This window comes from Mchenga conophoros, linkage group LG7, assembly GCF_057382185.1.
Source record: "Mchenga conophoros isolate Kocher_MC1m ecotype Shallow Benthic linkage group LG7, M_conophoros_male_GT1.1, whole genome shotgun sequence".
Lineage (NCBI taxonomy): Eukaryota > Metazoa > Chordata > Actinopteri > Cichliformes > Cichlidae > Mchenga > Mchenga conophoros.
The window spans coordinates 44124615-44149876 of NC_140532.1; the positions used below are offsets into that span (position 1 = coordinate 44124615).

General features: G+C 39.5%; 2 protein-coding genes across 5 annotated transcripts; one reads left to right on the top strand and one right to left on the bottom strand.

Moving 5' to 3' along the window:
* The first annotated feature begins 259 nt into the window (after positions 1-259).
* LOC146570808 (prolactin-releasing peptide receptor-like) lies at positions 260-10452 on the top strand. 2 transcript variants are annotated; one of them, XM_085279488.1, is made up of 3 exons: positions 260-336; positions 4770-5248; positions 7617-10452. In XM_085279488.1, the coding sequence occupies exons 2-3, from the start codon at positions 4800-4802 to the stop codon at positions 8248-8250; spliced, it is 1083 nt and encodes a 360-aa protein (XP_085135614.1). In that variant the 5' UTR covers positions 260-336; positions 4770-4799; the 3' UTR covers positions 8251-10452. The 2 variants fall into 2 exon arrangements, with proteins under 2 accessions (XP_085135614.1, XP_085135615.1); XM_085279489.1 differs by lacking the exon at positions 260-336 and having other exon boundaries at positions 4634-5248.
* An 8315-nt stretch (positions 10453-18767) lies between these two features.
* Positions 18768-23463, bottom strand: brf2 (BRF2 general transcription factor IIIB subunit). 3 transcript variants are annotated; one of them, XM_085279495.1, is made up of 5 exons: positions 23328-23463; positions 22750-22973; positions 21434-21493; positions 21010-21331; positions 18768-19899 (listed from the first exon to the last, which is right to left on the bottom strand). In XM_085279495.1, the coding sequence occupies exons 2-5, from the start codon at positions 22895-22897 to the stop codon at positions 19065-19067; spliced, it is 1365 nt and encodes a 454-aa protein (XP_085135621.1). In that variant the 5' UTR covers positions 22898-22973; positions 23328-23463; the 3' UTR covers positions 18768-19064. The 3 variants fall into 3 exon arrangements, with proteins under 3 accessions (XP_085135621.1, XP_085135622.1, XP_085135620.1); XM_085279496.1 differs by lacking the exon at positions 22750-22973 and having other exon boundaries at positions 23328-23384; XM_085279494.1 differs by lacking the exon at positions 23328-23463 and having other exon boundaries at positions 22750-23264.
* Between the last annotated feature and the right edge of the window lie 1799 nt (positions 23464-25262).

Here is a 25262-nt window from a genome sequence, read left to right on the forward strand (position 1 = left end):
ATAGCGAGTCCTGCACATGCCTGTGAACACAGCTCTAATTATCTTAACTGTCACCATTCCCAGATCTCTCAGTCAGACCGCTAACTAACGTGTTGAAGATCAAAAGTCTGTGGCAAGTCCAACCTAGACTTGGAACTAAACTATCTTATTGGCATTTCTCTCACCCACTCTCTCTCCCCCCGTTTTCTCCTCCTCTCTCGCGCACTCTCTCTTCCTGTCTTTATAAAACTGCATTCAGCCCGAGCTCACTCACCGTGGAGAAGCACACAAGGAAGGTCTGCTCTTCACACTCCTCACACACTCAACTCGTCATTGCACTGAGAAACAGCAGCACAGGTAGGTTATCAGCTGATTGTTTTTTAAGGAATTTTCATGTTATTGTATTCTTTTTTATTTTATTTTATTTTCAGCTGCACCTTAAGCAGTAGTAGTAACATTTTTCTTTTTCCAAGTGCATAAAAATATGTAATTAGAACAGAAACAAGTGTTTCCTGTTTTTCAAGCTTTTCCAGTCACATGTAACACAAGCCTCACAGGTAGGGGCTTATGTTAGGTAATTTCAGAATATTATATATATATATGGCAATTGCATGCTTATCCACATTTTTTTTTCAATTAATGCATATAAAGGTATACATTGTTGTGAGCTAATAGCTTTGCATGCCAGACCTCTTTTATGATGCTTCTTGGCATTTTCATCCAAGGGCCTACAGCTGGATTTCTAACATAAAATCAGATTGCAAATAAGTGCTGGCATGGACATGTGAAGCTTTGTATTGTTGAAGGGTGAGTGTGTGAACACAAAGGAACCAAAAAGACCTGTGTATGTCATCTAACGCTAAAAAAAAGTATATTGGAACAGTGATATGAAATATCTATTAGTCTGTCAAAAAGTTTAGATTTGTAATCATGTAAATTGCAAATATCTGAATGAGAAGAAATTGGCATCTTTTTAGATAGAGAGTGAGATAGTTAGATAAATAGAAATCATATATATATATATATATATATATATATATATATATATATATATATATATATATATATATATATATATATATATATAATTTTTTTTTTTTTTTTTTTTTTTAAATTATCATTTTTTTAAATTAATTTTTTTTTAAATAAATAACAAAACACTAGTAAATGAGAAGTGCTGGAAGGGTGTACAAACCTGTATCTGGGATGGACATATGAGAAAGATGAGGCTGCTGGAGAGCTGGCGGGTTATCTGAAATCTTACACAATGAAAAACATCAGCATAGCAACAGGACACAAGGTGGTGGTCACCCTGCATTAGCGAAGACTCTCACGGGCAGAAATTCTGCAGCAGGCAGATGTTTCTAGATATCAGAATCAGAATCAGAAAGGGTTTTATTGCCAAATGCAACATTAGGAAATTGCTGCGGTGCTTCAGTGCAAACATACTGTTATAAATTAATCTTAAATAGACATGAAAATAAAAATGAGAATAAGAATTAAAAGTGCTAAGTAGACAGATAGATATATACATGATATATACACGAGTGCAGGTGGTGATCAGTGCCAAACATGGAATGATGCAGTGAACACAGCGTAGGGTCATGTGTTAGTGGTGGGAACAGTCATACGGTTATTGTTATATTGTTATATCCGGGCTCTTCTGCAGATGTACAACATAATGAGCTTTGGACACGAAACAAAAATAGGTAGCAGATGAAAGAGACATAAAGCCTTATTTTGAGAAGTATTTGGAAGAACTCCAACAGCATCATCAGCTGAGAATCACCAAAAACCTGTGAAACCCTGATACCCCTATGTACAGTACAATACACAGAATTCTGTCAGAAGTGATCTTTCTGAAAGATGAGAGCTTATTTGCCCGTCTGTAAAGCAAGACAAGCTCCTCACCTGAGATCAGAGCTTTGTAGGAACCCTGCAGCAGGTTCTGGGTTCCTACAAAGCTCTGATGTAAAATAAACCCAAACAAATCAATGCATTAATATTGGGTTAGATATAGAGACAATAACATTAAACCTTCATCCACATAAGAGCTGTTGAAAGTTCTCTAAAATGCTTTTATTAAACATAAAAAAATGCATATAATAGCAGTTTAATTTGTTGTTGTTTACCTTTTTTCACTTATACAACGTTTATTGATAGCACTTTATATTTTGTCCCTTTGGAGCTCTTTTGGTGCACAAGACTCCATCATTTTTTCTCCTTATTCACATTCAGGTTACTATGTCATTTGGTTTGAGCCTAATTTGTGTGGAAAGTAATTTGGGGGAGCAAAGTACTTTTTATTTGTGCAGATCTGGGCCCGTATCCCTAAAGAATCTTTGTGCAAAAAGTGGCTCCTAGCGGCCAAATTCTAAGAAAATTCTCAGAGTCATGACGTTTTCTTAGAATTTCCCCTAAAAGTGACACGACAATCCCAGTTAATATAAAAGCTATTCCTCAAGATTCCTAGCGCTTAAAAGGGCTCCTAAGGCGAGATCTGCTAAGAGCAGGGAAGAGGACTTTTAGTGGCTTAGGAGTTCCCCTAAGCAGCTGCACAAAATGGCCAACAGAAGAGGCAGGAGAGATGTCCTGCAAACACTGGATGACAGGGAATTATTGAGATGCTACAGATTGGATCGTGCAGGAATCATGTTTGTGGTGGATCTCCTTAGAGATGCAATTACTTCACCAACTCGACGCCACAACGCTATTACACCGGAGACGAAAGTAATCACAACCCCGAGGTATTTGGCAACCGGGAAAATGCAACAATGCAGCAGTGATGACTTGGGTCTGCAATCACAGACATTGCTAAAAGCTGAGCCATGTTACCCTCGTTAAGACCACACTGGACTTGTAACGTTGTGATTTCTACTTCATTAAGGACAGCCTCTTGAGATAGGCCATCTCGTTTTCAACGGGGTCCATATGGGAGTGAAAGTACAAAATATGCCAGCTAGGATATTTATATGAGCAAATAAGACACGAATCATTATTTGAACAGGGTGTAATGAGTTTAAGTTTTCACATATTTTAGATTCTAATGGCTATAACCCCTACAGCTTACTATTCATTTTCCAGATATTTTCTTGAATGTGAAATATTATTTACAATTACAGTCAGCATAAGATTAGAGTGTATAATATGTTTATTGATTTGAGAGTACATCCTTTGCTCATTATCACCAAAAGCTCATTTCCATCAAACTTGTAGGATCAACCAATCACGGCTTTTGAAATGATGACTCATACCTAGCAACGGGGTCAACCACACCTCCTCACTAAGATAGGATTTTCCATCCATTCCTTGCTCAGAGTTCACTGAAAATGTTCTGGAATCACTTCTAAGCTAAAACTCCTGGCAAGGAATTTTTAGGTTAAGTTAGGAGCTCTCTGAGAGGATTCTCAGAATCTTTAGGGATACGGGCCCTGATCTTTTTAACCACATTTAAAGCACCAGGGTCAGTCTTTTAGACCTGTCAACATCCATTTGGCAAATCGTCACTGAAAGAAAATGCACTCTACAAGCATGAAAAAGCCCTGTGATACATACAAATTATGGAGTGCATAATTTCTTCACTGCCGAAATCTGTAAGAGGTTCAAAGGAGAGACTTGTATTCAATTGTACCTGAAAAGAACAAAATCCTGAACAAGTACCAGCAAACTATGGAGGAAATCTGATCAAATTTTACAATCTTTTCATTTGTTCACACTCTTGGTGAACATTAGGATAAGCTGTCAGAATCAGTCCTTTGCATCAATGGCAGAATTGAATGAAAAAAAAAGGCCTTGACAAGGTACAGTTCAGTCCTTAGTTATTCGGTGTACTGCTACACTAAAGAGCAGTATAAGTGTCAAGTGTAAAAAGAACAGAATGAGTACAGAAAGTCACAGTCTGTGCTGCAGCTGCAAATGATGCAATCTGGTGAGGTAAAAAGGACAGAAATATTTTCATGAAATTATGTGCAAAAACAAAACAACCACAATAATAAACCTCATCGATTCTGACAGCGCTCCTTTTAGACTTCATTTCAAAACACTACTGCTTTGCAGAGGGGCTTCTGTTTCATCATCTATTTGCAAATTACTACATTTAGATAATTACACGACACATTGCATCAGCAAGCTGGCTTCAAAATCAGGCTGTGAAGTTATTTTGCACAGGAGATTTAATATGTAGAAATTCAGAAATTTTCATCCATATAATGGCAGCCCATTGCAATTTTGAGGAGGTTACCAGCCTTGTAAACTCAACATGATGCCTAGAAGAGCTAGTTTGATTGATAAATTAGTGTACATTTGTTTTCCTTCGTTTCTTTTTCATTCCATCTGGTGGTGTTCCAGTTGTCAGCTTCAAGGACAGGTTTAACATCGATGATGATAAATCAGCGAGTTTTGGCTCGCTGATTTAAAACAGTTTTTTACTAGTTAAATATCTGTAGTTCTTTTAAGTCTTCCACAAGTCTTCGAACCACGGAGCAAAGAGGTGTTCGGTCCCACCTTACACATGTGAAGCTGTTCCTGGTTCCACTTTTCAGGCACACAAAAACAAGGAAGTCGTTAATTTAATTTTACGCTTAAATGTTTCCTCCCGTTAATTAATTAACTTGCAATTCCTTCTCTGCTAGATGGCATGTGACAATAACCGGAAAGGGAAGCAACATTTTAATCAATTAATATAATGCATAAAAATGGAGCTTGGATTGACTGGATAAAATTGAGATTTTACCTTTGGAAAAGTTAGAATGTCGTGTCGTTTCACTGCTTTTTGTTTTTTGTTTTTATAGTGCAGTTACTGGCAGACTGATTCTTCTCCCATGGAGGGTAATCACAGTGGTTTGACTGGAAGCACACAACCATCTTTGCTAGAAAGACAGACTGATGGGCACATTTATGAAGTTGCAGTACAAACCAACTCCACCAACCGCAGCTCCCAGTTTGCAGACGTGGCCTTGCTGCAAACTTTCAAACCTCTCATCATCCCCTTTTACGTTCTAGTCGTGGTGGTGGGTGTCTTTGGGAATTACCTGCTTCTTTATGTCATCTGCCGAACCCGAAAGATGCACAACGTCACCAACTTTTTCATTGGAAATCTGGCCTTCTCTGACATGCTCATGTGTGTCACCTGCGTCCCCTTTACTCTCGCCTACGCCTTCAACCCTCATGGTTGGGTTTTCGGGCGCACCATGTGCTATCTGGTGTTTCTCGTCCAACCTGTCACAGTGTATGTTTCAGTCTTCACACTCACTGCTATTGCTGTGGACAGGTGAGTGCTCCTTGTGGCATATGAGATCTTCTTTAGATCAAAATTGAAGATTTGAATTATTTGAATTGTTTTAAATGTTTTTCCCTTTGTCTTTCCCTCTTTCTCTCTCTTGCTCTGTACATATATATGTATATATCTCACAGACAATTAGAAAGGCTTGAAAACGCATCACATCTCAATGGCAAAAAAAACCCTCTTAGATATCTACACTGATATGGACTGGGTAATGTGTTTGGTACAAAAGGCTGCCGCATCATTTGATGGAAATAAAAATGATCAGACCCTGAAAACACCCCAAATATCAAAATGAGAAATTGATGCAGCAGGTCAGATCATTTTGTCGAAATTTCATTGCAGCAACTTAAAATAGTGTTCAGCAGTTTGTACAGATCCCACGCTTGTATGCATGTCTGAAAATGTCGAGGGATCCTCCGAATGAGAAGATGGCTGAAGTCCTGATTTCCTCCTAGATCCTGGACAGTTTGAGGTGTAGCCTGGCAGAATCAGATGGACTGAAACATAATGTCCCAGAGGTGTTCTATTGAATTTAAGTTAGTCAAGCCTGGGGGACAGTCAGTGGTATCAATTGCTTCATCCTTCAGGAGCTGCCTACATACTGTCATCACATGACGTGGATTGTCATTGTCATGCACCACGAGGAACCCAGGACCCACTGCACCAATGTAGGGTCTGACAATGGGTCCAAGGATTTCATCCTGATACCTAATAGCACACAAGTTGCTCTTGGCCAGCCTACAGAGGTCTGTGCATCCCTCCCCAGACCATCACTGACTCACCATCAAACAGGCCATGTTAAACGAGGTTATAGGCCACATAACCTTCTCCACAGCTTCTCCAGACACCTTTCACGTCTGTCACATGTACTCAGGGTGAACCCGCTCTCATCTGTTGTAAGCACGGGATGCGAGTGGTGGATCTGCCAGTTCAGATATTCTATGGCCAATGTAAATTGGGCTCCACGGTGCCAGGCAGTGAATACTGTGGAGGATGTCGGATCCTAAGGGCATCTCTGTGAAGTCTGTTTCTGATTGTTGGAACATTCACACTGGTGTTCTGCTGGAGTTCATTTTGTAGGGCTTTGGCTCTGGCAGTGCTCATCCTGTTCCTCCTTGCACAAAGGACCAGATATTGGTCCTGCTGATGGTTTAAGCGCTTTCTACAGCCCCATCCAGCTCTACTAGAGTATGTGCCTGACTCCTGAAGTCTCCTCCATGATTTTCAGACTGCTGGAAGACACAGTAAAGCTTCTGGCATGGCACAAATTGATGAGTCATCCTGGAGGAGCTGGACTACCTGTGCTACCTCTGTTGGGTCCAGGTATCGCCTTGGGCTACCAGCAGTGAAACTGATCCTAAATGTGAGAAAAGATGTAAAACCAGTCCTGTTTTGGGGATTGTCTCACTTTTGCTCTTCTAGTGTGACAATTGTTAATTTCATTAACAGCAAAAGCGCTGAAACTCATGAAGAACTGCATTTTTTTGTTGTTATTTCATGATCTGAAACATGGACAAAGTGTGACAAATATGTAAAAAAAAAGTAAAAAAAGAATAGAAAGACATCAGGAAAGGAACAAATACTTCACAGTATATATGAGAGAACTGTAAATTTGATTATAAATTGCAATTATAACTCATTATGATTACTTGGAAATGAGACATTAGTTTAGAAATTAGGCAGATATGAAGGGAGACTGATTACTGAGTGTTTCCTTTTCATTGAGGTGACACTTAAACAATAAAGATTTTCCACTGAATGCATTAATTCATTTACATGAGCTCCAGACCCAGACATAACATAATTATTCAGCTGTATAGAGTGTTCATCATTAAACCCCTGAGACATGCAACAGACCTCAGATTTGAACAGGTCTGCTCACTGGACCCATGAAAAATTCATTGATCTTTAGTTAAGTTTTCAATTGTACTTTGCATTCTGCAATGTCTCCTCCTTCTAAGGGGAAGACATTAACATGAAATGAAAAGTCCCTTTACTTTTACAGAGAATATAATGCTGCTGTCATTTTGTGATGCACAACTGGGTTCAGTTTTAAAGTGTAAAATATAAATAATTCACTCTTTTTCCTCGTGGACTGTGCAGGTCACGGAGTCCACTCTGTCTTTTCTAACAAATTTGATTGTCCTTCAGTGAAGCACGTCGAATGCAAAGTAACTGGTTATGAGAAAATGATTCAACTTAACATTTATAGCCAATATTAAGTAACGCCACTGCCAATGAGCTTGAGTATTATAATTGTAGGAGTTCACGACTGCATTAATAGCCATTCATTAATTAAGCATGAGCACCTTCCCTTTCTTTTTTATAAAGTACTATTCCTTATTCATTGCAGATATTATGCAACAGTTCACCCCCTGAAGAAGCGGACCTCTGTGGCGACCTGTGCCTCTGTCCTTACTGGGATCTGGCTTCTGTCTTGTGGCCTGGTAGCTCCAGCAGTGACCCACACCTATCATGTTGAATTCAAAGAGGAAGGCTTCACTATCTGTGAGGAGTTCTGGTTGGGTCAGGAAAAAGAAAGACGTGCTTATGCGTACAGCACCCTGCTGGTTACTTACGTCCTCCCGCTTTCGGCTGTTTTTGTCTCTTATCTCTGCATCACTGTCAAACTGAGGAACTGCGTTGCTCCAGGCCACAGGACGCAGGACCAGGCAGGCGCTCAGCAGGCTCGCAAAAGAAAGATCTTTCGCCTGGTCGCTCTCCTGGTGTCTGCCTTTGCGGTGTGCTGGCTTCCTATTCACGTGTTCAACGTGCTGAGAGACATTGACATTCACCTCATTAACAAGCGTTACTTTTTGCTCATCCAATTGCTGTGCCACCTGTGCGCCATGAGCTCCTCCTGCTGTAACCCCTTCCTGTACGCCTGGCTTCACGACCGCTTCCGCACCGAGCTGCGGAAGATGTTCAAGTGCCATCATCGCATTGGAGTGCCTGCCAATCACTGTGCCGCCAGCGTGGTATTGTAATTGACTAGTGAAGAGCATCCTCTGTCGTTAATTTAGTGTCACTTACTGACTCATCCTGAGCGCAAGTGGAAACACAGGTCTCACCAGCAAACCATTCCACCTAAACATTCGTGGTAATGCAGTCATTGGTTATAAAACGGGATGGGGGTGAATCTCAGGTGATTTATTTCCTGGGTAGCATTAAAAATGTGCATTCATTTTCTTCGGAACCACATCTGTTAAATGGCACGATCAGTCGTGTTTAGGTGGGAGTAGCACCTGTTTATTTCTGTAAAAGGCTGATCATTTAAGCTAAGAGCGGCGACAACTCAGAGGACCCAAACCAGGCTAAGGCAAGCATGAGTGCATGCAGCTACTTTTGTGGCTACTTAGATCCGCACATTTCCTTTCTATGGGTTGCCATGTGCCACGAGCTGAAAGATAAGAATCTCTGCTAACACGGGGGGAGGGGGCATATCAGCAGCAGATTTCATAAATATCAGACGGTTAGACTACTCTGTCATGGACCACAGTGCTGTTTGAAAAGAAATGTTAATATTTAAAAAAAATGTTTGTAATTATTTGTTTAATAGTAATATTTCCAGTGAATTACAGGAGATAAGATCAGAAGGGTTTCAGCTTTTAATCAAAAATGACAGAGAACATGTCAGACGGGTGCAGCTTTACTGGATATGAATAGCACATTAACCTTCCTGCCTTCTTGGGACCTTTTTGTGCCACTGCTATGTGTTAAATGGCTGCCATTTCCACTGTGTTCAGTGGAATATAACCAAACTTGCCACAGGATAGTTTTTACCTGTCAATGTTAATATTCCAGTGTGAATTCCTTAAATCAGCCTAAAATGGCTGAGCAGCAGAAATCCCCACACCCATCACCCTGGGGACCATTTTCTGCCCATTGACTTCCATTATAAACGCTATTTTTCATCCCCAAATTATCATTATATGATTTTATTTTTTCTTCTTGTCTTGGATGTCAATGAAGACTCAGGGCCTTGAAGTTTTAATTTTTAAATTGCAAAAAAAATGCAAAAAAAATAATGGCAGGTCAAAATGTATGTTGGTGCCAATCTTTGGTCCATCTAAAGGCCTACTTATAATGACAATCACATATTACTTCAACTGGTTTTTTGTGGAAATATTTAGTTTCGTTTTTTGATTTTTGGGGCTTATAACACAGGGCGCTCATGTAATAACACTGGGATTTGAAGGGTTAAAACAACGAAAATATAATTAAAACTTTACATGAATATTTCAGGGAGAAGTAGTTTTACAAGGTTGGCTAATTTAAAGCGGAATAAAATATGGATATATGGTCTTTTTATGGCGTGGCTGAGAATGGTCCCTAGGGTGATGGGTGTGAGTTTTTTAAAGGATGGCAGGAGGGTTAAACCATGAGTTCAAATTGCATTTGGAAACCACAAAGGTGGTTGTTTGCACCAGGAGGGCTGGTGTCAGAGCTAATCTTTGTGTAGTGCAAAATTAAATTCATCAGCTTGGTCCCTAAGGCCCACATTTCCTGTATTTGATGAATATGCGGCTTAAGTCATCAAATTATTTTTGATAGCATAATATAATTACTGCAGAAAAATAATCATACTGTGGCAGTTGGCTCGATGTTGCTTTTTCTGTGCTGTGGTTTCTCTTGCTTCCACTGGCTTTTGGAAATTTGCACATAATGGGAAAGACTGGTTATCCAGGCAGAAAATGTGGAAAGAAAGAAAGAAAGAAAGAAAGAAAGAAAGAAAGAAAGAAAGAAAGAAAGAAAGAAAGAAAGAAAGAAAGAAAGAAAGAAAGAAGTCATGTTAATGCAGCTTTCTAATAAAATTGTCTACTGCATTTACCAACATGTTACACTGAACTGATAACAGATGAGCTGCCTGTTGTTTACACCGTCTTTAATCCAGTTTTATTTAGTTTGCACAGCAGATGTTATGCTTCTTGCTTTGTGTTCTCTGTGTGCACATCTGTGCCTCTGCAGCAGAGTCAACACATTTCAAATGTTACAGCGTGCTCTCTCTTTTTGTTGTTGCTTTTTTCCCTATCATATTCTTATATTAAAGGACACAGTATAAATACTTTGCAAAAAAAAGTGTTATAATGATCACACAATGTTTAAAATTATATAAATAATGTGGTGTGGCATGTAACAACAGTATACTGTAATGTGTAGCATGGAAAATCTGAGATTAAATCCAGAGATGAAATGACCTTGCTGTTTCTGACCGGCCTGTGTGATGGCAGTAACGGGAAGCAAATTATATCCAACTTGGTCAGAGTGCAGCTGCACAGCTGAATTTACTAATTAAATGGAAGAGGAGGATGAAAAGTGTTGTCTGCATATCAATTAGGCCTGTTAGGACACTGAAAAATGTGATAATTTATTGATCTCCCCAATCACGTCAGAGAACTTGCTACTTGCCAACAAAGATGTTCGCTTCCTGCAGTGGTTGTTTTTCAGCACGACAACACCCAGTTAAGTAGGTGAAAATTTTATCATCAACTCATTCAGTCATGTATGATTTTGTTTATTTAATTTTTGTGTTTTACTTTTAACCTGCAAGCTGATGAATTTTTTTTTCAATATTATCTGTGTTTTTTCTTGTTTGTTTTGTTTTTAACAGAGAAGGGGAATCATCATTTTGGGCTGTCTTTTTAAGTGGATTATTAGAAAATGTTGGCAAGTGTGATTATCAAAATGGATTTATAAACCACACAGGATCAACACACAGCACATGTCTGATGTTAAAAACATTAAGCTGCAAAAGTCTTCATTTTTTTTATTTTCCAGCCAGACTTTCTTTTCATTTTGTGAGGTGGTCTTGAGCACTAAGACTTTTTTGTTTGGACATTTGTTGCTATTTTGCTCATTTTCAGTCCAGTCCTTACCTTTATAGGAATGTCGCATTTGCTAATACACTTAAAAGGCACCTAACTCGAGGGATGAATCAGTAATGTGTCTGTACATAGCAGATAACTTAACGAAGAATTCACTTAATAAGTGTATGTTGTAGTTCTTTGTCACTAGCAGCATGTTGCAAAGCTCATAGTCATTTCTTTAAATTTCTTCCCTTCAGTCTTTGAAAAATGCCAAAGATAGCACAGTTTTACGGGCATAAAATAATATTTTTACACCAACATTGTGATTCCCAAAGAGCTAACACCTGAAAACCTGCTAAATCTCCACATGGTGTGCAATGTGTCCTTAAAATATGAAGTAATTAGACTAGTGGAAGATAAAAGAAAATAGTTAGGCCAAGAAACCCCCCTCAGGTGAACAGTATCTGAAAGTCATGTCCTTAAGAAAAAAGACAAGGGAAAATCCAGCAAAGACCGGATACAAGACCCGAGAGATGCATCTGGCACTTTATTTGGCTGCCACAAAGCCATTCTTAAGGACAGCAAACAGGGTGAAAAGGCTGAGATATGCCAAATTACACAAGAGCTGGATTGAAAATCAGTGACAACAGGTTTTATGAACTGATGAATACGAATTTGACATTTTTAGTTCAAAATAAGCATTAGTAAGTACAAAGGTCAGGAGAGAAGAACAACAGTGAGTGTCTACAGCCATCTGTAAAACACACTAGAAGCTGTGTCATGGTTTCGACTGCATTTCATCCAGTGGTGGAAAGCATCTATCTGAAAAGTATCTGATTGGCAACAGCTTCATTTTTCAGCATGACAGTGATCCTAAATACACTGCCAATGCGGTAAAACCATACCTAGATAGAAACATACGCAATGGTACTAATTATCAGTCATGGATTGGCCTCCCCAAAGTTCAAACCTAAACATAACTGAAGCAGTGTGGGATCATATTTGACAGTAAACAGAACAAAAGACAGCCAACATCCAATGGCGTGTCCAGCGGGGTGGCCTGGGGGGGCACAGGCCACCCCCCAAACCAGACTGGCCACCCCAGGTGCCACCCCAAAGGCAAAACAATAAAATTCAATCAAATGTCAAATGTCCGATTATGTTTTCACGGTGACGCTCAGATATCCGAGTGTAAGTGAATGCAGCATCGCTTCTGCGCTATGCGCATCACGTTAGCAAAGGTAGGAGAGCCAAGCGCGAAAGATGGCACTGCAGGAAACAATTTTTCGGTGAAAGAAAATGAGGACAGAATAAATGTCCCGGTAAGTAATATCAAGTTTGTTGAGTTTAGTAAACTTCGGTGAAATTAGAATACCAAGGAAAAAAATAACACTTAAAGAATTATTGCAGCTGTGGAATATTTCAGACAGTATGCTACTGAGGGCAGCTAACATAAGAGTTATGCGTTATAAGATATAATCTAAGTCGTAACATTGCTGTATGGAGCTGCAGATTTGGTTGCAGGTTAACATAGCTGGACTGGCCATCGGGCATACCGGGGATATCCCCAGTGACTTATTTTTTATTTTTTTTGTAATGGCATGAACAATGAGAGGTGGTGGATTGGCCAGATGCAGGTCGATGTGTAGAAATAACTCCGTTGTTTGGTGGTGGCTATGACGGAGCTTCCACAGAGGCCAGCAGGTGGATGAGGGAAGGGGAGGCAGGAGGAGAGACCCGAAGCAGCCACCAGTCCGAGTGTCAGGTGAACTGAACTCCAGGTAAGAAGTTATGACCTGCAGTCTATCTGGGTCAGATATAAACCAAGTTTAGGTGGAGTTTATTTTCATGTTGCTGACTTTTTACTGTCAGTTGCAATAACTCGTACTGCGTTCTAGCCAGTTTGACGGAGTTTTTATACAGCTGGGTGGGTGCTATGATGTTACTGATAGTGAACTTTATTTTATTCATAAGGTTAGTAGAGTTGCCAACGGCTCCTTAAAAAAATGGAATGGTCCCTCATTCAGAGAAAATATTACACGTTTCGTATTGAGCTGAGAAGAGACGCAGTTTGTCCCGGACTTTAGCTAGAATGGAAAAAAGGCACAAAGCTGGATTTATTCTGTCTTTATGCTGCACAGCTGCCTCTTCTCTCATTCTCTCCCCCTCCCTCTCCTGTTGCTACTTCAATCATGAAACTGATCAATGATCAGCTGATCGGCTTTTCTCTCTTGTTTATCGCCCACTTTGCGCCAGAAAGAGGAAACCAGCAGATGTTGCGCTAAACAACAGCAGCACGTTTAAGCTTGATCGGCTGTTGTTAGAATGTATTTAATATTAATTTCTAGTATCAGCTGATGTTTGCTGGAGCCACAGCTGTAAAGCTGCTGGTCATGATGTCTGTTTAGATATGTGGTGAGAGGGAAACATGAAGATGAAACCAGGAGATGTCCTTACTGAACCATCAGAGCTGAACAGGTGATGGAGAAACAGGTTTACCTTTTAGGTGACATGAATGAGTTGAAGGGAAGTTATGAACTGTTTCTGAGAGATAAATAACACCAGGATCCTTTTTTATGTAGCAGACAGCTGGTAACTGTGCAGGGGCGGGTCTAGCAAAGTTTTGCCAGGGGGCCAGGTAGGGCATTAACAGGGAAAGGTGGGCACAAAGAAATACTTTTCTTTCTTATTCTCATTTAAAATACCTAGTTTTTATTAAATAATTATCTAAATCTTACAACCAAAGTTTTTATCTGACGTAAAATGTATAGAAATCATACATATACCAACAAGACTGTACATCACTGTCACAACAGGGTTTGTTTTCAGTCAAAGTCTTTATGGCTTTACTACCTGGTGGGTCGGTCTGTAGTAAAAATGCCCAATTTTTTTGTCCCAGTCCAGCCCTGCAGGTTAATACTGGCAGTGTCACCATGCCAGCTGACTGTATTTTATCATCAGCCAGTGTTGTTCTTTATCAATATTACCAAAGTTTACGATAAGGCAGCATAGAAAGTATTTACTTGCTTTCAGGTTTCATTCAAATGTTAGTCTTTTCAGTTGTTTCCCCACTTTTTTCCTGTTTCAAAATCAAACACCAGTTTGTGAGAAGATTATCTTCTTTTTTTAACAGGCAGATAAAGTTTTGCATTGGCATTGGCTAATTTGTCAATTGTTTGTTACAAATGTTCGTATTTTAATTTTCAAAAATGTTTTTGCCCAAAACATATGTGCACTATATGTCAGTAAAAATACTATGCAAATATTGATGTCCTTGACTGCTGAGTAAACACTGACAAAGCACTGATTGTATCTCTTGTACTTTATCAACGCAGTATCTAAAAACTTTGCACCGTAGTGGTTAAAATCTCATTCTAATAAGAGTTAAAAGTGCATTTGGTTATTAGGTTTATAGGATTATTGAATTATGGTTAAGGGTTGGTAGAATTTTTTTTTAAAACATTATCTGCCAATTAAATCTGCCACCCTTCTCCAAATCTGTGCCCCTACCTGGCCCCCCCAACAAAAATTTTCTAGACACGCCACTGCCAACATCCGAAGAAGAGCTTTAAATATCCATGAAGAACTACTCCTAAAGACTACTTAAAGAAATTACAAGAAATCTTCAGGCGGTGTTGAAGAACAAAGGTGGTACCTAATATGCTGTATTTCCATGTATGTTTATGTTTCAATAAATCACTGCACATATATCCATTTTCCTAACAAAACATAAGGAAATGAGAGGTAGCTCCAGAATTTTGCAAAGTGCTCTAACAAATAAACACTAAAGTATACACTTTAACTTCATTTACCAAAACTTTAAAACAAAGGCTTTGAAGTGCAACAGCAGGACATGTAATTTGTCAGATAATTAAAATGCTGCAAAAGGCAACAAAGGTGCAAACACACCAGAGAGGTTGAGTTCAATGACTCCAGTTAAGAGGAAAATTATCCACAGAGACCAAAAACTTGCACCAGTAAACATGCTTTTTGATCAAGGGTTTAAACGGGATGTGATAGGTGGGGTTAGGCTAAGATCCAGTGTAGCATGATGATTTGGATTGTGAGCCCCAGTAGAGTTTTCTTTGTGTGCACGCTGTGATCAGCTGACCTGTTTTTTTGGGGGGGGGTTTTGGATTTAGACAATTTATTCAACAACATTTAAGAATATTACACGAGCTATCATGGCAGCATTCTCACCAAGTACAAAATTAATACAAAAGATAGCATTTTACGAGTGAAAATAAAAAGCATGACCAGCATAAATTTAAATTGATAACCGCTACGGTTGCTGAAATTGATCAATCATTAATAATAAAAAATAATCTATAATGAATTTCACTTAAAGGTGCCTGTCATCAACAGACAACAGCAAACTCTTCTTTGATTGTTTTCCTTTAAAGAAAAGCCACATTTATGCTTGTTGTTGTGGGAGTTTTCCATTTAAATAAAGCCTGCAGACGAGCAGTGAGCGGTAGCTAACATTCTTTAATCCAAACACACAAAGAACAGAAAACCAAGCTTGTGGAGAGCATGACCGCGGGGCAGACGGTCAGCAGAGTCTCTCTGAGCCTAGCATGGCTCTCAGTTAAGTACCTTCTCCAGGAACAAAAGGCAGGACGCAGCTATTTCACACCTTAAGGTTCACACTCCCTTGCTACCTCCCAGAGTCCTCAAAGAGACAAAAGACTCTTCCTGTGGAGTGGTCTTCTTCCCCCCAACTTCCTTACTACACCCCCACCATTTGTCTTACAGTATGGGTGTCAGACATGTTAAAATCCAGTGGCACCAAGGCATCATACAATAAAATAATGTGATTAATACATAAGTAAAAGAAAATCTATACATGCTCTTTTACCTTTTTTACTTGGTTGTCTGCACCCTACCACTAGCTCTACCAATCCATCTCAGTGCTCACTGCCAAGTAAGCTGTTTAGCATTCACTAAACAGCTTAAAATTTTCATACTTGGAATAACACAAGTTGATTATAATTCAATTTGTTTTTCCAAGTGTTTTCACAACATAAATTAACTCTCATCTTCCTCTCCTGTCCTCTAACATCAGTTCTTTATATTATCACACATTAGGCTTTCTCTCAATGGAAAATACACATTTCTTTTATCGCGCTCCCATTTTTCAGGACTTGTTAGATGGCTATAATACAGAATTTCCACAACATCAGCTGTGACATCTGTGTGCATGAAAGCATGAAGGGGATAAGAAGGAAAACAGGATGCGCAGAGGGTGCAAGCAGGACCGTGGGATGCCACTTTTTAATTTGAGCAAGTACCTCAGTGCGATCAGCTGAAAAGACTGCCAGGCTGCAGCACAGGAAAAATAATGGTGCTTTGTATTATTATGTATTTAACCACACAATCAGATTTAAGTCATAATTAGCAGAAAATGCCAGAACGTCATTCCAGATCACTCTGTCCCACTTCAACACCAGTTTTTTAAGCTGTAAAGCTGGATTATTTCTTTATACATCTATGAGGACTGACTGAGTTTTGAAGTCACACTACAAGAGGAACCCCAGTTTTGGGCACTTATTTTGTGGGTTTGATTTTTAAGTTCTCAGGTTTGCCACTTATGTGAATCTTTTATTATGTATTGTGGGAATTTTGAGTTTTAAGACGCATTGTGTTCAATAACAATAATTTTCAAACAGATATTTCCTGTTTCAACAAACTTTTTCACTGAAGTGAAACGAAAATTGGACGTTTACTCAACACAATGTAGCCTCAGGACAACAGGCTTTTTCCACAGCAGATTCCTCATAGTTGGAAATGCGTCCCTTTATTGTATTAAGGAAATCCTTGTAGTTCATACAACAAAGAGACAGGACACACACAACCTGAATGTACTTCAATATGTCAACATGACTTCAGCAAAAAGGGCTTATTATACTTCACAGGTCTCATATCTCAGGTAGAATTTGTGATGTTGTCACAAAAATGGTCTGTCAGGGGAAAAAAATTAATTGAAATTTATGGTTTTGATGTTCGGGCGAGTTTCTTTCCATGTCCATCTGATATATGAGGCATTTCATACATAATATGCAGAAGAAAGCTCTTTCAAATGGTGTCCATTAGTGTGAGAAATTTGATCTTATTAAACTGGATCACATGTTAGGAACTACCAGAGTCATACTCAAACCTTAAACCCAATGCCTGTTCAGCTGCTCTTTAAACTTTAAACTGGGCATTGGAATGAAGAAGTGAGGTGACTTAAGTGACTTTAAATGTAGCATTAATACTAGTGCTGCTATTTCAGAGTATATCAGAAACTACTGACCTACTGGGATTTTCACACACTGCCATCTCTGGGGTTTAGAGACTATTGGTCGGAAAAAGAGAAAATACCCAGTGAGTGGCAGTTCTCTCGGTTGACACCAGAAGTCAGAGGTGGACAGTTAAACCAATTCAACTTAATAAACATGAATGGAAAGTTTATAGGAAGAACTTGTTACAACCAACATATGCAGAAGAGCATCTTGAAACAGATGTACTACAACAGCAGAAGACCACACGGTGCCACTCCTGACAGCTAAGGTCAGAAAACCGAGGCTACAATTCAAACAGGACATGACAAGACTGGAAAAATGTGCTACCTCATCTGATCTCTCATCATAATAAACATGCCTCTACCATGCCTTGTACCAGTGCTTCAACCTTTTGGTGGTGCTGTAATGGTGTGGGGATCCCTTAATATCAATTGAGCATCATTTAAACTCCACAACCCACCTCAGTGTTGTTGCTGACCATGTCTAGCCCTTTAGGACCACAGTCTTCTTGAACATGACGATAAGCTTTTAAATAGCCTCCAAAATTTGAGAAATGTTTCCAGCATCTTGTTGAATCTATGCCACAAAGCATTAGGGAGGTTCTGAAGGCAAAAGGTTCACCTGGGTGCCAGCAACGTGTAACTAATGAAGTGGCCAGTTGCTGTTCTAAAGCTTCTAATTAGGGCAATGAGGAATAGACAGTTTTCATACAGAACAAAAATTACCAGTATTAGTTTTAAAACCTGACTATTTTTCTTTGTTATTTACAGCGTCCTTAAACAATGCACCAAATAAAGCAGCAAGTAAAGAGGATGCAGTGTCCTGTGCAAAAGCACCATTAGAGGTCTATCTTCATCATTACAAATGTTGAAGAGGAAGTAAATACTTAATGAAATCCAACAGAGGTTGAGAATGCAAATGCATGTCTGCTACTTCTATACTTTTGAACTTTCTCTCAATATAGCAACAAAGCCGATTGTTTTGGGAAGTTCAACTGCAGGTAATCCCCTCGTGGATTAACCCAAATAGGACCTTTGAAATGGAAACTGCTATCAAAGATAGAAGAATGTACAAACAAGTTCCAATAAAAAGTATTTCAAACATTTTCCTCTTACACAAAACCGTTGAGCTCTGCTTTAATAAATCTGACATTTGAGTGGATCAATCCAGTACTAGCAAGGTGTAAGTAAAGAAATAGCTGGTGAGTGTATATTTGACTAATTACCAGAGCTCTACTCAAACACATCCTTAGATTTCACTTACATTTGTTTATTACTTTCTTTATGTTTGTTTGCTGTGGACTCAGCAGTAATTGCTCTATTTATAGCCATGTGTTATTTCACTGATAAGAGCTCTAATATAAAAGAACAAACAGAAAAGCCATCCAAAAATCATAAAATGTACACGGTGAAGTTGGTGCATCCTTTTAATCAGGCCTTTGCTTTAATCACATTTCCATTAAAACAAAATATTTACACACATTAACTTCCTCATGCTACACTTTCAAGTGCTGAGTGAAGCTTTTTAAAGTACAAACACAAAAGACATAGCCCCTTATGTAGACTGTACAAAATTAGATGAATAGGTTATATAATCAAGCCAACGAAAATGTCTGCATCCTGAGTTCAACAGTCATTAAAAAAAAAAAAAGAAAGTGCACATAAACTTAAATATGCCAGCCATCTCTGAAGAACCAGTCACTGGGCTCGGTTATGATTTAGCACTGTCAGACAAAGACAGCATGTGCTGCATTAAAGCGAAGTCTCGAGCCTCCTGAGGTGTGCGAATGTATGAGTCAATTTCACTGTCAGAGATTTCCTCATCACCAGTCACATCCGTGTGTTCAGGCTGCACCGCTCTCCTTTTCTTAGCATTAATGACACATGGGGGAGCAAACAGAACTCTTTTACCCCAGTTTGGAGGTGGATTTTGACTCTCCTGAGTGTCGCTGTGCTCTGGCAGTACACGTGGATTATAGTCTACATCTCCTGGCTTCTCTTTCCCGTCAGAATTCGACCCATTTTGTTTCACAAAAGACGTAATTGGAGTCTGATCTGCACACTCAGAGATTTGGGAGGAAGCAGTCCCCTCAGGCGGAGCCTCAGCACAGCTGGCTTGACTCTCCTCCAGCAGAGCGTCCTCGTGGGTTCTCATAGCCCTTCTTAGCAGGGCGTACCTGTTCTGCAGAATGCATTCAACCAGCTGAATAACATTATCCGGTGTCACTGTTTCCCTGACCCAGGGTATTTCCTTGCCTAGCTTACACAACACCTCTTTGATTTCAGCTACTCTCTTCATAGCAGACTTGAGCTTTTTCACTTTGGCAACCTGACAGAACTTGTCCAGGGAGAATTTCAGGCGATGCTTGTTGGGTTTTAAGGATTGCCAGGCCAAATACGTCGCTGCCATCATTATGGGGATGGGCTTACGGCCAGTCACAATCCAGGAATCTGCTGCCAGCTCTACCAGGGCCACAGCTCGTTTGGTCAGGTCCCTCGAATTCTCAGCCAATTCTTCAGGAACATCAAGTGAGCTAATTTTGTATCTGTCAAAGAGAAATGCTCCCAGTAAATCTGAGATAAAGACTGAGCTGGTAAATCATCTAGAGCACTGACAGTTTTATATTTTAACAATCAGCTTTTCAGATAAACACAGTTAACCTCAAGTAACTCCAATGAAATGGGTTTTAAAATTTAATCGAGGTTTAACGCTGAAACAAGAAACTCCTTTAAAACCAGGGCAGGCCAAGAGAGAAATGAATGTTAAACAAGTGGAAAAACAAAATCAGCTTTTTAAGTTAACTAAAGTAGTAAAAAACTATGTAAGCCAAAAATGTTTTTAAAATAAAAGCAAATAACTACATATTCTATAACTAAGGATAACTTACCACTAAATTATCGGTATGACTGAACAAAAAAACGACTCAACATGCCGTATTTGGAACAGAAATGCTGAGTATGACCCAAAGAACACCATCCCCACAGTCAAGCACGGAGGTGGAAACATTAAGCTTTGGGTCAGTTTTTCCTGCTAAGGGTTACAGGACGACACAACGAGGGGCCAATGGACAGGGCCATGCACCACGAAATTTCAGAATCTCCTTCCCTTGGCCAAAACTTTAAATATGGCAACTTATTGCCAAGGCAACGAAGAAGTGGCTAAAGGTAAAGCACACTAAAGTCATGGAGTGGCCTTGCCAGTCTCCAGACCTCAGTCCTACAGATAAATCTGTGGAGGGAGCTGAGGCTTCGAGCTAACAGGCAGCAGCCAAGAAACTTAAAAGTTTCTGTAAAGAGGAGTGAACTAAAATACTAACTACAAGAAATGTCTTCCTGCTGTTCTTGTCAACAAAGCTATGAAGTCCTGTTTTGCTCTGGGATCAAATGCTTATTTCACTCAATGACCTGCAAATCATTTTCTACCTTTTATGTAATGTGTTTTTCAGGATTTTTGGTTCATATTCTGTCTCCTTTAAAAAAGTAAAGATGGTTAATTTCTTTGGAAGTGAGCAAACTAACAAATACAACAGGGAATCAAATAATTACATCACCACTGTAGGTCTCAGTTAGAAGACCTACAACTGCAATAAATTAGTTGTTTTGAAATACCTACTTAGCATTTTAGGACTGAAAGCTGCAGTAAGTTCTTCACTTACTCATGACAGTGAGCTTCTATTACATCAGTGACGTTGATGATCGGGGCCTCGATGCTGAGGTTCTTGACCATTTCTTGATAAATCGCTCCCACCGCCATCGAGTCGGCATCCAGCAGGCAGCTGATGGTTCCCACAGTAATGGGCCAATTGAGCTGCCTGCAGCTTAGAAGCACACAGCAACCAGTAAGAATCTCTTTCTTCTGAAGGCTCACTTTGAGGAAAGCTTTATGCTCATAGGCCATCTTGTAATACGTCTGTGAGAGATCCTCAATCTCCCTGTTGACCATGAGAATCCGACATATGGCTTTCACACGCTGCTGACCTGTAGGTGTAAAACAAATCCATTTGAGGAAATGCACAAGCAACAGGACTGAATTACACTGAAGTAACAAGGAAAAGCTTCTTTTGGAGGGCAAGAGCTCACCTTTTATCAGGTTTGTGCACGGCCTTTTGGCAACAGCAGTGGTTCGACTGAAGCTGACATCTGCAAGAGGGGAAAATAATCAAGGCAAAGTCCAAAAGTGATTAAATGTAAAGAGAGAGATCTACCATTCCTTCAGCAGTAGAGGGTCATAAATTTCATTCATATGGACTTACTTTACATGCTTTACAATCTTCAAGTGCCCTTCTAGTCATTGCCCTGTACTGAAGTTAGTAGTCAATGTCAGCAGCAAAAAATAAATAAATAAATAAATAAAAAAATCTACATTTATTGACATTACATAACCTTTTACATAACCTCCCCAGTAGAACAAATTTATTAAACCGGCCTGACTAATGCTAAGAAATTTCAAATTATGTATCTACACTTACCTGACACTTTTTTTAGCCATACATGTCCAACTGCTCATAAACATCATTATCAATTCAACCAATCACATGGTAGCCCCTCAATGCATTTAGGCATGCAGACATGGTCAAATGACCTGCTGAAGTCATGAGAATGAGTAAGAAATGTGATTTAAAGGATTTCAGAAATGTCTGATCTCCTGGGATTTTCCCACACAACCATGTCTAGGGTTTTACAGAAAATTTTCTGAAAGACAGAAAATACCAGTGAACAACAGAGCAGCAGCGGTCGAAAATGCCCTGTTTGACCCCAGTGGTCACAGGAGAAAGACCAGGCTGCTTCAAACTGATAGGAAGGAAACAGAACCTCAACTTCAAGATATGCAGATGAGCATCTTTGGAAACTCTGGAACAGGTAAGTGAGGCTAAAATTCACTGTGATGGTGGTGTGGGGGCATGTTTTCTTTGCACACTAGTACAAGCTTAGCATCATTTAAACACCACAGTCTACCTGAGTATTGTTGCTGACCATGTCCCGTCCCTTTATAACCACAGTGTAACACTGGTTTGAAAATGAGTTCACTGTACTCACAGATCTCAGTCCGGTAGAGCACCTTTGAACATTTGAGATGATCATTATGAAGTACAGATGATAAATCTGCAGCAACTGTATGATGCTTTCACATCAATATAGACCAAAAATCTATGATGAATGTTTCCAGAACCTTATTGAATCTATATCTAAGAAATCTCTAACTGTGAGGAAATTAAGCCTCGTCATTACATAATTTCTCCACTAGGGAGCACATACAGGTCCCGCTTACTATCAGTACTTTGTCTCGGTGAGCTCAGCAAACAAAATTATGAAAAGAAACAAAAAAAAAAAAAAACTACTCATATTTAACACGGTCTTTTAACGGGACAGACTTGACTTCAGTCTCATTTTCGTACCTGAACCTCCCACTGGATCATTAGCCAGGACTCCCTCGGACACCACAGAGCCGCAGTCCACACACACCAGCTGAGCCTGAGAGTACAGGTCATCGTCTACAATGTTTGTGGAACCGCAGGCCGGACAGCGCATACCAGCAGCAGACATTATCCTTAGTGAAGCTGCTGCCGCCGCCTGAGGGACAGCTAAAGGTATGAAACGGGTACTAAACTGATAGGAACACCTGCAACACACACACACAACATCCTGTTACTAACCTGGAACTGTCAACAACCAATGAACGTCGCTTAAGCGACCGGTCGCGAGAAAGGAGCCCAATAATATGTGTCCGGATAGAAACAAGGTTCGGATTCTACAAGGTTCCGCTCGGCCAATTCGTCATTTTTGTAAGCGATTAAAAAAATCACAAGGCCGACCCTCCGGGGTGAGTTATTCATAACAGAATCACTGTTGAAACCAATGATGGTTGAAACACAAACAACGGGTTTTACGACCCCGGAAATTTTGGATAAGTGCTCATTAAAACGCATCGCCACACAGCCTAGTACGAAAATATAACATCACGTTTACAACTTACCTATATACAGTCTTTAAAAAGAAAAAAAGAAAATAAAATTAAATGCTGTTACTAACAGACCATCCTACGGGTGCATCGTGGCCTCTGTCTATAAACCACTCAAGCAGTGGGTGTAAGTCACTGTAGCCAAACAGACATAAACTTTCAGTTAAGCTTAACTGCAGGGATTTCTTCAGCTATTTCAGTATCCCCGAATCAGCTTGATAACATTCTTATATGTAGGTAACGTTTTCTTTGTATGATTTAATCTTTTTTGTCGATATTTGAAATTAAATTTGACTGAATGTCAGCTCCCAAGACATTTAAAATAATTAAATGGCGTCATGAGGGGCACGAATTTCTGTGGAACGGGAATTGTGACTACCTGTTTTTCGGTATGCATTCATATATGTTTCAGGATTGTTTGTGTTGAATTTCAAACTGTAGCTTCATACATTTGCTCATCTTTTGTATTGCAAAATTTGTTTACCAGAATTTTTTTTTTTATCTTGATAAGAGCCTAGCTTCCCCTGCCATCTTCTTTAAGGTCTGATGTAAGATGTAGACATTTGGTAGAGACAAAGAACAAGGCACATGTCCAAAGGGTGGCCAGCTGAATGAAAGCTTTGATCAGAATAACAAAGAGTGTTAAGAGTACAAACAGAGATTATCATCAGGAATCTGAATTTTGAAAATAACCCTTTTTAATCAAGGTCATGATAATAATAATAATAATAATAATAATAATAATAATAATAATAATAATAATAATAATAATGATAATAATGACAGTAATAGATTTAATTTAAGTACACATGTACTTTTACATGTACATCTGATAGTATCATCAGATGCAATTCTATCAGTGCAAAGGCAAAAAAAGGCTTAGAATGTGTCCATAAATATATGTATAAAAAGTTTATAAATGAGCAACCTCTATACTTGCTAACTCTCTACTCAACTTAAAAGGAAGATAAAACACGCATCATACTTCACACATCACACAAGACATTTTGCATTCTCCAGGCATTCAGCTTGCATAGCTCTCTGTCTTCACAAAATTGCAAAGTTCCAGCAGCATTTTTTGCTGTTAAAGCTTTTGCATAAAAGCTATTTTTTAAATCTTTTTGTCCTTGTTTTTAATGTCTTGAAACATCTGCTCGAGGGCAGCAGTTCAAACAGAAAGTGTCCGAGGTGGGATGGATGTTTCAGGATGCTCTTTCCTTCTATGAGGTACCGGGAACTGTAAAGCTCTTCCAGGGAGGAGAGAGGTGATCTTCTGTGATCACCCTCTGAAAGCGCTTTTCTCTCTTCTACTGTGCAGCTGGGAAACCACTCTCTACTTCTCTGAGCAGTGATAGAAGGACATAAGCAGATTTTTGAGTGAGGCAAAGTCTCTGCTTTGCCTTCTTCCAGGTCAGCTCCTCTTCTGCTTGGATGCCCAGGAATCAGTCCAATAATTTATCCACACATGAAATGAAAATGGTCTGAATATCCATTTTCTACCTCTTGTAGTCAATAATCAACACCTTGGTCTTGGTGGTGTTAATGATCAGGTTGTTATCACTACGACAACCAGATAAATACTCCACCTCCACCTAATAAGCAGACTCATCACTCCCTTAGATGAGCCCCATTAAAGTGGTGTCATCTGGAAATTTAATGAGGTTGTTGCTGGAATGGGTGGGGGTGCAGTTGTGAGTATAGAGGATGAAGAGTAGGGACTCAGCACACATCCCTGTGAAGAGCCGGTGCTGAGACTGAGGGCTGAGAACTTGTAGCAGCCTACTCTCACCTTTTGGGAGTCAAAGAGACAGAAAGTCAGACCAGAAGTGACTGGACACTCTGTCAGTTTTGTCACCAGTTTGTGAGGGAGGTTGAAATCTACAAAGAGCAGCCTCGTGTAGCTCAGGACAACAGTAAGGAGTGTTGTGGTTATGGTGTCCTCTGTAGGCC